Source organism: Dermacentor andersoni, chromosome 9 (genome assembly GCF_023375885.2).
Source record: "Dermacentor andersoni chromosome 9, qqDerAnde1_hic_scaffold, whole genome shotgun sequence".
Classification (NCBI taxonomy): domain Eukaryota; kingdom Metazoa; phylum Arthropoda; class Arachnida; order Ixodida; family Ixodidae; genus Dermacentor; species Dermacentor andersoni.
Window position 1 is genome coordinate 18599808 of NC_092822.1, and position 12390 is coordinate 18612197.

The 12390-nt window shown below is 45.9% G+C and overlaps 1 protein-coding gene across 1 annotated transcript in view; it reads left to right on the forward strand.

The window, feature by feature from the left end:
• Nucleotides 1-5050: 5050 nt before the first annotated feature.
• LOC129383705 (uncharacterized) overlaps nucleotides 5051-12390 on the forward strand; it is a 31072-nt gene continuing 23732 nt past the window's right edge. Inside the window, exon 1 of the mRNA XM_055068377.1 lies at nucleotides 5051-5478. Within this exon, the coding sequence (XP_054924352.1) occupies nucleotides 5082-5478 (397 nt within the window). The 5' untranslated portion in view covers nucleotides 5051-5081. The remainder of the gene's footprint in view (nucleotides 5479-12390) is intronic.

The following is a 12390-nucleotide window of genomic DNA, read 5'->3' on the forward strand; positions in this document are numbered from 1 at the left end:
ATTAAACCTTGTCAGTGGGCTAGGTCTTTCTTCTGAACAGAAGACACTGTCCTTTGCCGAAGCATCTCAGGCAGTTTCTGCAACCAGCTATTTTTCGCTGAATTGACATATTTTAGTGCGAACTTTCTTTGGGCGGCGGAAATAAAGAAGACTACGCTGTTTTGATTGCGGGAGCGACAGAAACGGGGCGCTTATCGAGAGGGACAGAGAGAGATTAGGCAAGAGAAACAGAGGATTAAGTGCAAGTAAGCTGCGTTAAGAACACTGCATTAACGGGCAACTTACCGTCATTACTTTCTGAAACAAAAAGAAACAAATATTAACACGGAGTCACCTCTACTGTCTACACAATACATTGTCCAGCTCTTCTTTGTGTTATTTTGCTCAGTGCAAAGCATACTAAGTATTCTAGGAGAAGCTTGGCACTGTATGTATTTGGGCATTAGGAAAGTTTAAGCGAAATGAATGGCATCTGCGCGCTTGAAAAGTTAGTGGGCATTGTATTTATCTGATGGTCAGGTTAACAGCAGTGTGGTTCATAACAACAACAAGAAACGCGTCCCCAGACAATGGGGACGAAGTAATTCAGCAGAGAAACTTGCGGGCTCAACCGTTCTTGCTCATGCCTCCTTTCGTTTTTTTTTTCTTCTTTTGTTGTACTTACGATAAATAACACTTATTGTGCATTCCACGCCTTAATTAGAATTTGCACGGCGTGCACTAAAGCTCAGCTGGCAACGTAAAGCGAAGCAAAGTTGAATGGGTGTTGACATTTTCTATACAGCTGGTGTCTGACTCAAATGTTTAAGGAAATGCACCACGGAAGAAGAAACACGCACTCTGCTTCGAATCGTCAAAAGCACAAAACAAAAGCATCGTGTTGCATGCCATCGATCGAACTTTTGCCCACCTTGTGCCTTCGTCAAACATGATAAGCACGAGTCCGTGTCTCTAATGGTCGCAACTCTAAACTATCGCAGCAAATGTCAGTGGCAATCGGGCATAGGCTATCACAGTCTCCATCGGGCGAAAGACGAGACAGACGCAAGCGCTGCCTCCCAAATAAATGTTTATTATCGAGAAACGCTCACATTTTGAACCAGCAATCGCTATTCGTATTGCCAACTCTAAAGCGATCTAAGTAGTCGCATGTGAAAACCCTTACAATGAAATTAATGTTGTCCCATTGTAGCGACGGTGAACAACCATAGCCGTTGCCACAACTGCGACTCGCGAATCTAACCTTCGTATTCAGAACTGCACCTTAGCTTGAAGCCCATGCTAGACTTGATCTAAATGACATGATGCCTGTCGCGAACGCGTCGATGGAAACGAAATGAGCGTCTTTCGCTCGTTCACGCAAGGCGTCCGATTTAATTGAGTCAAGCGTGGGCTTCAAAAGGAGATGCGTTTCTGAATACGGGGGTAACTGTCGATTTGGTGTATTTGGGGAACACTGAAAGCGCTGCGACAGCGGCGAGCACAGTCGTCGGTCGTCGAAATATAATCTACGGGTGAAGTGTGTCGGCTATTTACACACGACTCCTCGCGCATTCCAGTGTAGCCATTGGTGCTCATGTACGTTCCAGAATGTACGCCAATGCTAACTTCGCGTACGCGGTCTGTTTAGGCAATATTCTTCCACTGTACAATTGACGACGACATTTGGGGAAGTTCTTACACATGTAGGTGCGTCGTGCGCCGAGCGATAATGTTGTGATGGTGGTTAATCGGCGAAAAAACGGTCACCCGGACAAGATATAGGCAATTTACGCGTATCAGTATGTATTTTTCAAAAAGAAAATTTTATTTGTAATCAGTGCATGGTGTCCGTCTTGTTTTTCGTTTACTCCGCTTGTGTGCGGTGTACTAATATTGCTGTGCTGAAATCAGTAATATTTAATTGAATACTCCCTTCCCTACACAATTGCAGGGTGCTGCACCGCGTTGGGCCGGGAACTGCGAAGTGCTGAAATTCACCGTTCACAGTTGTTTGTCCATTTAAAAATTTGATGTTTTGAAGAAATGTGGACATAGGCTGCTTGTCCCCAACATTTTGAATTGACATTCAATTCAATAAATAGTTCTTTTGTCTGTGGCCAATGCGTGCTATTAACATGCATTTGGTTAATCAAGCTTCATTAACGACGTTATCATGGCCAGTTTTGATCATGACACGACCAACGAGAGAGAGAGAGAGAGAGAGAGAACAGCAAGGAAAGGAGAGGTAGAGAGGTCAACCAGACGACCATCCAGTTTCCTACACTACAATGGACGTAACGGCAAGGGGAAAGGGGAACTTGAAAAGAGGGAGAGAGGGAGCGTGGTGCTCACACAGTAGGACGCACAGCAAGACCACAATCGGTCAGGGAGTCCGCGGTGTTCTTGAAAAATTGCATTGGCGCACAACGAACTTTCTGCGGCGTCACCGGTCTCAGCAAATGTTCTAGAGTTCAGTGAGCTTAGTACGGTCTGTAAAGAGAGGTGCTAGACGTCGTATTGAGGGCAAGTGCAAAACATGTGTTGCGTAGTTTTCTTCTGACCCGCAGGTGTCTCACGTTGCTGTATCGGCCATTCCAAGACGGACGGAATAAGCATTCGTAAATACAACACCAAGCCTTAGGCTTGGTGTTGGAGAAGCTTGGTGTTGGAGGCTTGGCGGGAGAAGCTACTTGACACTAGCAGCTGTAAGAAATGGTTTCTGGTACGTAGGATTCTCGGAGAACTCCAGCAAGCTTGAGTCATTGTGCGAGCAAGTAAACGAAGTCTTCTCTCAGTGTCCGTCCTCGTCGGTAGAATTGAACGGATGTGAGTGTCTTTGTGTGCAGACCGGACGGCAGGACCAACGCCTCTTGATACAACGCCGCGGCCGCCACGCCAATCTGGACAATCTCGTTGCGTTTCGACTCCTGCGAAAAAAAAAAAAGCAACGAAAAATCACACCGGGCTCTACGAAGCAGCTTCATTTCCGCTTCGGTATACAGTGGGCGTATTCGCGAAAAAAGAACGCACGCGATCGACGAAACCGAGTAAGTTGGCACGCAACGGTCCCGCCTCGATATGCGAATCACGACTGTTCGCGTGTGCCGGTCACTTACATTAAACGCAGTCAGCTGCCGTGTATGCGGTGCCTCCGTTGTAGGCTACGTCTCGTGTGCACACCGATACTCCATCTGTAGTTGCAGGCTGCATTGAGGTGTATCTCTTCTAGATTATGTAGAGCGTCGGCGATTTCGTTTTGTGAAAGCACGAAGTAGCGTTCGAAGTTTCGTTGTGATAAGAAGAGTTTCTGTTCGTTTGGTATATTTAACGAATAAATGTTTGGAGCTATAACTTCTCATTAGTTTTTTTTTTTTACCGTTGTTGATGAATGAGTTCATCTCACACAACTAAAATATACCCTTTGAGCTGAAAAAAAAAGGATGAGTGTCTGGTTGGCGTGTTATAGTGGGGAATTATCGAAAGATGTTCTCGAAAGCAGCAATTTATACTTAGTTCGTTGTCCATAGGTGGCACAACAATCACCAAACCACCCACGTTTTTAACCAGTGTTAGTTCCCGTATTTTAAAACACCCGTGTGAATCTTCTCAGCTGGTATAGGATAAAATGGTTCGTTTTGTGATCCACAGAGGACACGACAATCAGCACACCACCTACGCATTTCCCCACTTGTTGTGTACAGCACCGTCACACCTGTCTAGAGATGTGAAATCAGTGTGCTTTTCTAAGCCTTACGCTGGGGCACGGAGCCCAGTATGCCTCCCATTGGCCGGGTCGAATCGCGTCACATATACTTCAGGCATAGAGTTTCTCACTATAACACCTAGAGGGTAATCTGGCGCCACCGTCTATGGGAGTTTCTTAAGGGGGCACCGTGCCGTCATGGGAATGACGGTATATGTGTCTGCGAGGCTCGTGTTGGCTGGTGTTGTAAGAGGCTTCGTCTAAAACGTTGATATGGCTACGCAAATAACGCGTTATCAAAGTAAAATCTTCATAAAATGTTTCCATTCACGCATATTACATCTTTACTCACTCACGGTGCATGACCAAGCGAAGAAAAGCAAGAACAGACGACCAACTGTTTCAAAGCGAGCGCGAACCTTTTCGTCTGTCCTCCAACTTTAGCGGCCCGCTGATCCTTTTTACGTAACATGTAGTCGTACACACAATAACAAGTTCTCATAGTTAAACAAAACATGTTTTCGCGTAATAATAAAGCTAAAACAGCTTTTCACGTGCTGTTCTAGTAGAAAATAAATCATTGTGACAGACGGAACGGTATTTGCCAAGCGCGTCTTCAAGGTGTCCTGTCTCTACGAGAACGATGCCAATCCGAATCCACAATATACCGGCATTCCCATGCATACCACAGCGCAGCAGCGCCAGATTTCCCTCTAGGTAATGTAGTGAGAAACTCTATGACTTCAGGCCTACAGTCAGCGCCAATGCCTACCCTGGCGGTGGGTGATGGAAGCTTCCTATACCCTTAGCGGCATCTACTGGAGAATGGCGGAACGATATAGTTCCTTTTGAGGGGCGCTACCAAGTGGACACGACTCCGCCATTCGTGGTCATACACATGGGCCTCGCGCAGACCGCCCTCCCCCCTTTCTGACGATTCTGCCTGATAAGGGAAGCCAGGGCAGGCACTGGGCGGCATGAATGGTTCTTCATCAGCGCGCGTACTTGCATGACAGCGCAGCAACTCACAATAAAAGAAAGAAAAACTGCGTGCTCACGCATCGTGTCGCCGCATCATAGGAAAGGAGGATCTGCACATGGCTGTAATCGTAAGTGATGACGCCCTATCTAGCTCGCAACGCATGCTTAGAAGTATTCGTTACATCTTCATCCGGCAGGCGGCGCCAAGTGTCTTGGAAGCGCACTCTTGATAGCTGTGGCAGAGTCTGTGCATATGTTGAAACAACGCTTTGAAGCACGGGGCATGTCGCGAGCGTATCAGCTAGTACAATATCCGAAACTCAAGTTCTACGCCTACGGTGATGCGGGATGACGCTTAGGGCCGTCTGTTTCGCTTGCAGGCGGCGCCTCGAAAGTGCAGCTAAGCCTGAACGTCATGGAAGGCGAGCAGACGTCACTTCCCTGCCCCATCGACATGTCTTCGCGTGAGCCTCTGTCCGCCGTCTGGTTCCAGTTCAGCGCTGTGGCGACTCGCAAATCAAATGCGCCGAACGGCACAAAGAAAGAACCGAGGAAAGTGTACGCCCTGGTGGCACCTGTCTCGTCGCAAAGGGTGCTGGCGGGAAGCGCCACCCTGGTAGACGGCAGCCACTGGAAGCAGCCCCGGTGGAAGCACCGGGCGTTCTTTTCACTGCTCAGCGAGCCACCGGCGCTGCGACTCAACCGCCTGGAGCGGGCCGACACCGGAAATTACGTGTGCAATGTCACGTACCGCGATGACAACGCCAGCATTGTTACCGTTACTGAGGCCCGCTTCGCACTGTTCGTCGCCGGTGAGTGGTCACTCTTTTTCTTTCCCAAAGCATGAATCCCTTACGTTTCTGTTGTTGTAGCGGCTGTTTCTTTCTTAAGAAGAGCCTTGCCAGCTGTTAATTGTCACCTTGGTGGGGATGCGGGAAAAGGGCTTGTAACAGGGTGAAAAACGAAAGAACGAATTTTTATGTTCAACTTACGGAGGCAAAATAAGTTTTCGATACCTACTAATCCATTTGAAGATTTTCACCCTGCGAAACATAACTGGAGCTGCGTGAATATTTGCATATACTCTAAGAATTCGTTTTTGGTGGGAGGCTCTAAACACGACGATATGTCGGACTTCCTTGATAATTGCTGCGTCATAACAAGTTTTTGTTTGCAGATTAGCTTAAATAAGAATATCAACAGAAGCCAAAAGGTAGACTGCTGAGAAGTGCACAAATATACTGCCTAAACGTTTCCGGCCATCTATCACATAATACTGGCATTACTTGTCAAATATGATTGCAAGTTTCGCTACAATGTGTTTGCAGACAAGCTTGCTCATAGCCCTATTTTTCGAAATATGTATCTCATCTCTTTCTGGCCGGTGCAGTCATCGATCGAGAACATTGCCGCCAGCTTTATTATGGTCATTTATTGAACGGCTACTACAGATGCAAGATCAATCCATAGCCCAACTGTACTGTTCCCTATTCGTGTGCTCTGACGTTTTGCTCGGACCGTTTGACCTCGTTGAAAAGCAAGCAAATCGAATCTAGGCGCTCGCTGGCATTCAGTAATTTAGTGGGAGCACGTCAATGTAGGCCGTATGCAGGCCTTCTAGCGTGCTTCGACTTAATGCGCTTGGCGAAGGGTGCAGCTTTGTCACGGAGGCTATGAGGGCTTACAGCAAAAATGGACTAACAGATATTTAATTGAATGTAATCTGAAATATGAAGTATAATTGCTGGCGCCTCACTGCCAACGTAATGCTAAAGGATTGGCGCAATTTCTTGCTCAATTTCTTTTTATTTCCAATTTTCGAAAATGGAGACTAAATTGAAAAGAATAATTTATACGTATTCAATCGCATTGTTCTGGTGGGGAGTTTAATAAACGAGGTTATTGGCATGCCGTTGATGAGTGAATTTGTTGGACAACTGTAGGGTTGCTGCTTCTTGTCTAAATAAAGAATGTCATATCATATGATTATGCGTAAACCACAGGCCGCCTGAATTCTCGAAGTCTGCGCGACGATGTACTTTATTGTCAGAACGACACTGCATTTAACAAGTCTTATTCGTTTCTTAATTAGAAGTATTTGCCCTCAAGCATAATAAGAAGCGACTACGAAAATGCACAGCTATGCACGGTGTTGCAAGTGCAACAACCTCTTTGCGAGCTTATCTGTCAAAGAATGGTTGCAGCCTCCTGCAAAATCGAGCATAAAAGCGGTATTGCGCATTTAGCCTTATGGCATGCCCATCAGGGAATGGCCAAAGCAAGCGTCCATCATAAACCATAGATCGTTAATTGCAGGAGCCGAGAAATTAGGACACCTTTCGCACACCTTATTGGTGTCCAGGCCCAGATGATGGGGGGTTCCAGGACAGACGTTCCTGAAGCTAAAAAAAGAAACGTTCCTGTGCCTGGTTAAGGTTACGGTAAGGAAGCTGATACATGGGAGCTTATATCGTAATAATTCGCAAAAAGCGAGCAGTTTTGAAGAGAGGAAGACTTGTGTATCAAAACAGCTCTCTTCGTAAGCAAGCTAATGAAGACCATTCCCGTTCTCGGAAAATTGGCTCCAGGGAAAGGCATCACTTGTTCGACCAGTCCAATGAATTCAACTATGTGTCTGTGACCACCTTCTCTTCTTTTCACCACGATATAAGTAATTTGGATCAATGCGGGCTATTCTGTAAGCTAGGAATACTCTGGAAATCATAGCACACGGCGCTCTACAAGAGAAAGTGATAATGTGTTTCGAAATTTTGTCGAGACCTATCAGCCTTATTGTTATTATTGTTCGCTCCGCGTTTTGTTAGGTGCCGCACATTGCAGTGGATGTTTTGATGAAATTTAACATTTGATCTCACTGCCTTAGTGAGATACAGGGATGTAAGCCTTGCGAAAGGCCTTCCATGCTACTCCAACTAAAATTCATAGTAAACGCTTATGATACGATAACAGTGACTGTGCCTAGGGTAAGGCCAAACTATTACATTTCCTTATGTTCTTTTCTCCATGCGTTACTGTTCCAGATAACCTTATTTATTCTCAGTGAATCACTTTCTCGCTCACTCCTCTACTAGATTTTTTGCCTGCTCTTTGAATATGTCTACACTGCTATAGATCATTCAGCAGTACACCCAAACGGGTAGTCCGTGAGCTGCCACACCATCGTTTAATCTGATAAAATAATACAATTTGTCTTCTTCGTCACAAATATATTCACCGTAAGATAATGCTTCCAGATAACGCTAACTTGAGAGCAAACTAAAGTTGCAGTGTGGGCTTGTTAGAGTGGCAACGTGAGGCACTTGAGTTTTGCGAGCAAGAACACGAACACAAAGCACAGAGGCGGCACAGACTTCCACCATTTTCGGAAACCAGTCTCATCTACACCGTCGGCCAGCCAAGTAACAACTACGTGCAGGGGCCCATGAAAACATACGCGAAAGATCGTTAGAAATTATGCTTATCAAGACTTGGCATCTAACTCCTTCTCTGACAGAGCTGTACTGGAGGTTTGCTCGTACACGGGGCCCCACAAAGTGCGCAATCTTTTCAACTCCGATTATCAAACGCGGCTGCTCGCACTTACTTTTCGCCCACAATCACCGCGTCATAACTCCTATAGTATTTGTCAGAGGAGTGATTTTATACACATGCGCTGATCTCAACTATCGCTACCTGTTGTTTCTAGCAGTTTGTTGGCGAACGTTTTCCCCGGTGTGCGCACAGGCGTTTGGAGAATGGTACAAGCGAGGCTAGTTTCCTAAAATGAACTATTGTTGGAAGTTAGCATCACATGTATGTATTTGTGTTTTGTAAAGTCGTTGTTTCTGCTTGCACTTCTGCACTGACAGATAACGTTCGGTGACTTTGAAGGGATAGCTATGGGAGCAGAGCAACTGCACTTGCATCACTGCGCAAGTAGTGCTTTCAAGCTCAACAGTGCTTTGTGACGCCTTCCGGGGAGCGGTGCCGTGTGTGCTCCAGCATAAAAAGACTCCTGAGGGCGCGTGCCGAAAGAGGAGTTAGGTTTACTTGAATTTTTTTATATGAAAGCTCTGTTCCAGATTTGTAATTGCAATGCCCTAAGTTTATTGAAACGGGGGACTATACCGAGCGACGCTGCCAGACATGCACTGCGGCTCTGCAGCTTTGGCTGCATCATCCCAGAACGTTCTCCGTCTTCATGGAATACGTTAACAGCAAAGGCAGGAGGCGTGCAATGATATTTGCAACGGTCCCGTATTTTGGTACGCAAGAAATGAAAAAATAAAGATATTTATAGGTAGTACACGACGTACAAACAATCGATAAGCCAGACATTGTTACGTGTACTTGTTTATCTTTTTCGGGTGACCACTTTTCACCGTCTAACAAATGTTATCGCTCAGTGCGGGTCGCACCCGCATGTATCGGAAGTTTCTCAAATGCTATCGATGGTTCTTTCTACTGTCTGTCGTCACCGAAGCTTGTGCAACCTAATTGTATGTGCGACGCGAATTGTGTAGAACTTTCTGGAAGACACAGGGGCACCAGCGATTACTCTGGAACCTTCGATGGCTCTTGTATACGAGCCGACGCGCTTGACCGGCAGATCAGTTTTCGACGATCGCCGACCACGTTCGCCGCTATTGCTGTGATTTGAGCGTAACTTGCTTTCGTAGACACACGTTCGCCCAATAAGTTGTTTCGTCAGTCAGTTTTTCTTTTTTCTTCACCGTCACTACTACGTGACAATATGCTGCTATTCACAATACAAGTGGCTTTAGTCATGTTGCTACACCTTCGCCTACGCGCGCGCATTTCCCACTCTTGCTCGCAAAGCGTCATTAATACTCAACGTAATGTAACTTGCAAAAAATTTCGTGATCCCCACGTCAAGGCTGTTCTTAGGAACCATTTCTTCACCACTTCTCGTACTACCCCTCCCCCCCCCCCCCGCTCGCCGACACACACGCACACACACTTCTGCTTCTGCTTTTACTTCTGCTTTTACATCTGCTTCCCGCTCGCTTTATCCCAAGCTAAAGTTGTCGGCTGGCCCCGCGCAATATAAACCCGAATTCTGGTACCACGTATCCCTCGAGCGCCGAGCAATATCCCTCTGCGTTGCCTACGACTGCGTCCGGGAAATGTATTGCGCGGGATGCTGAAGACGGAGCAAAGATTCTATCAATACGAAAGGTATTGGCACTTCCACGGACCTTGCGCTCTCATTCAGCATTTCCTGACGTGAGCCATCGTGTCCACGGCACGCCTCGCTTGCGAAACATCTCGTGCCAGAGAAATAAAAAAAACTGGACGCGTATCGAAACAAGAACGAAACACAACCTCAGTGCATTCGTGTTGGTTTTCGCGAAATCTCTTACGAAGTGGAAGACGGGGAAATTTCCTCGCATCAAGGGCGTGGTAGGATAGGATGGGAATAAACTTTATTTGTCCAAAGGTTATTGATGTTGGTGCCCGGGGCTATGCTGCTAGGGGTCCATCGCCCGAGGAAAATCTTCCAAGATCATCGGCAACGGCCCTGGCCCGCTGGACGGCCCACTCCTGGTCTTCGGGTGCCTCGCTTAGGAGGGCGGCTTGCCATCTCTCAGCGAGGCGCCCCGCTTCAGAAGGTCCTGCTGTTGTCTTCCCCCTTCCTCCTTGTCCTTCTTCCTCATGGCGTTGGCATTCACAAAGCACATGGGCCATGTCGGCCCGTTCGTGCTCGCACCACGGGCAGCTGGGCGACGGGTGCAGCGCGGGCCACAGGCAGTGCAGGGGGTAGGGGTTGCTGAAAGTGCCCGTCTGCAACCGTCTCAGGTCGACCGCCTGGGCGTGATTTATTGCATTGTCATATCCGCATTTATTATGTCACAGCCACATACTCATCAATTCTGAATTGTAACGGATTCTTCAGGCCATTAATACTAAGTTAGAGCACATTTGATGATTGGGTTGCATGGTTTTTTTATTTTCTGTAAGTACTTTCTTTTTTACCATAGAATCAATTTATGGCTACTCAGCTTTTGGTACCAGAATTGAACATAAACTACTTCATAGAAAACTGTGCCTACTGCCACTCCTTTTTCTTGTCGTTGGTGTTGTTGTTGTTGTTGTTGTTGTTGTTGTTTCTTCTTTTCATGATTGGTAGTTCAGTGTTTTTTACCTATAGACTTATTTTACTTATGCAGGTCCGGTTTTTTATTTGTTTGTTCATTTCTTCTTTTCGATTTTTTATTCATGTTTGCGGCAGCACTCAGGGTTGTTTCTGGGCACGGTAAATAAGTGATTGACAGACATCAATTAATTAACTTCAGTGGTCCTGTAGCACTGACTATTCTGAGCTTCTGCGGTCGCATAGTTTGATTCAGAAATTAAAGATGCCTAATTGATTTTTAAAATTTTGTGGAATCTCTTATTAGAGCGAAGATGGCACTTCTCAGTGCAACGAAACAGCATGCGCAGACTTATGTCGTGTAGTATAGGCAATTCGTTAAGTTGGTCTCAGCATTAAAAAAAAAGCGCACAAAAAGATAGAGACAGTCTTTAGAAATATGCGTAGATACACCGTGTGCTCCCCATGTAAAACATTTATTTTGGCTTAGCAGACCTCCACTGCAAAACAGAGTAGGGGCGTTATTCTAAAAGCGGTCAAGGCATCCGTAGAACAGTTTACGAACTCGGCACGCACGGCTACTCGACCAGTTGCTGTCTTCTCCTGTAAAGGATGCACCGCCGCGTTATTAGTACTAGCGCGGCGTAGCCAACCACAATTATCACAAGGGAAGGTATTTGTTAGAAGGAATTTATTTAATAATTTATTATTAATCATATAATCATATTAATTACGTAATTGTATTCATTGATGAATACAGCTTATTTTAAGAAGTGACGGTCGTGACAGAACCATATAGAAGGAGGTAAGTAAGAAAGTGGGAATGGAAAAGGGATGTGACATGGCAATTAAATCATAACATATCAGGCCAAGGAGTCGTTATTATTACTGTCAGTATTATTACTGCGCGCTTCTCGCGGCTGCTGTGAATCCAGGACAATCTAACTATAGATGTCACATGGTCGACCTCACTGGTGTATTGCAGGAGGGGCCATCAAACACAGGCACGTCTATGAAAAGAAATGCCGCTTAGATATAATCATTAACCACAGACACTGATAATACGGACACGCGCTTCGTTCTTGTATTCGATCAGCGGCGCCACATATTGTTGTTTCACACAAGTGAAACAAGCGACGGACAAGTATAAGTGTTCGAAATATCACGGTGAATAGAAAGGCTGATGTCAATATTATTTCTTTGTCAATGCCATTTCTGTTGTTTAGCAGCGTCTAATATTTTCCCTCGAATCACCTTAGCACAGGGAAATGGCACTTCGCAATCACTGAAAGCGGATTCAGGTGGCGCATGAATCCGCGTGTCAGCACGGTACGATAGGGGGCCACGTTATTGCAGCTAGCGCAGTGCACGAAGTTCTTAACTGTAATTTCCATACTACTTAGGCTGACACCTTCTCTTAATCAAACCTTTGAGCCTTTACTTAAGTGTACCCATGCAAGAATATTCACAATATTCTTTCTTCCTTTCTCTTTACTTGTTTCTTTACTTCTACTGGGTCGTGGTCGCGACAACACCTGTCATTCCTTCCTCACAACTGCAGTCATATAAGATAGGACTAAGTTCCGCTTTTGCATATTCACATATTCGT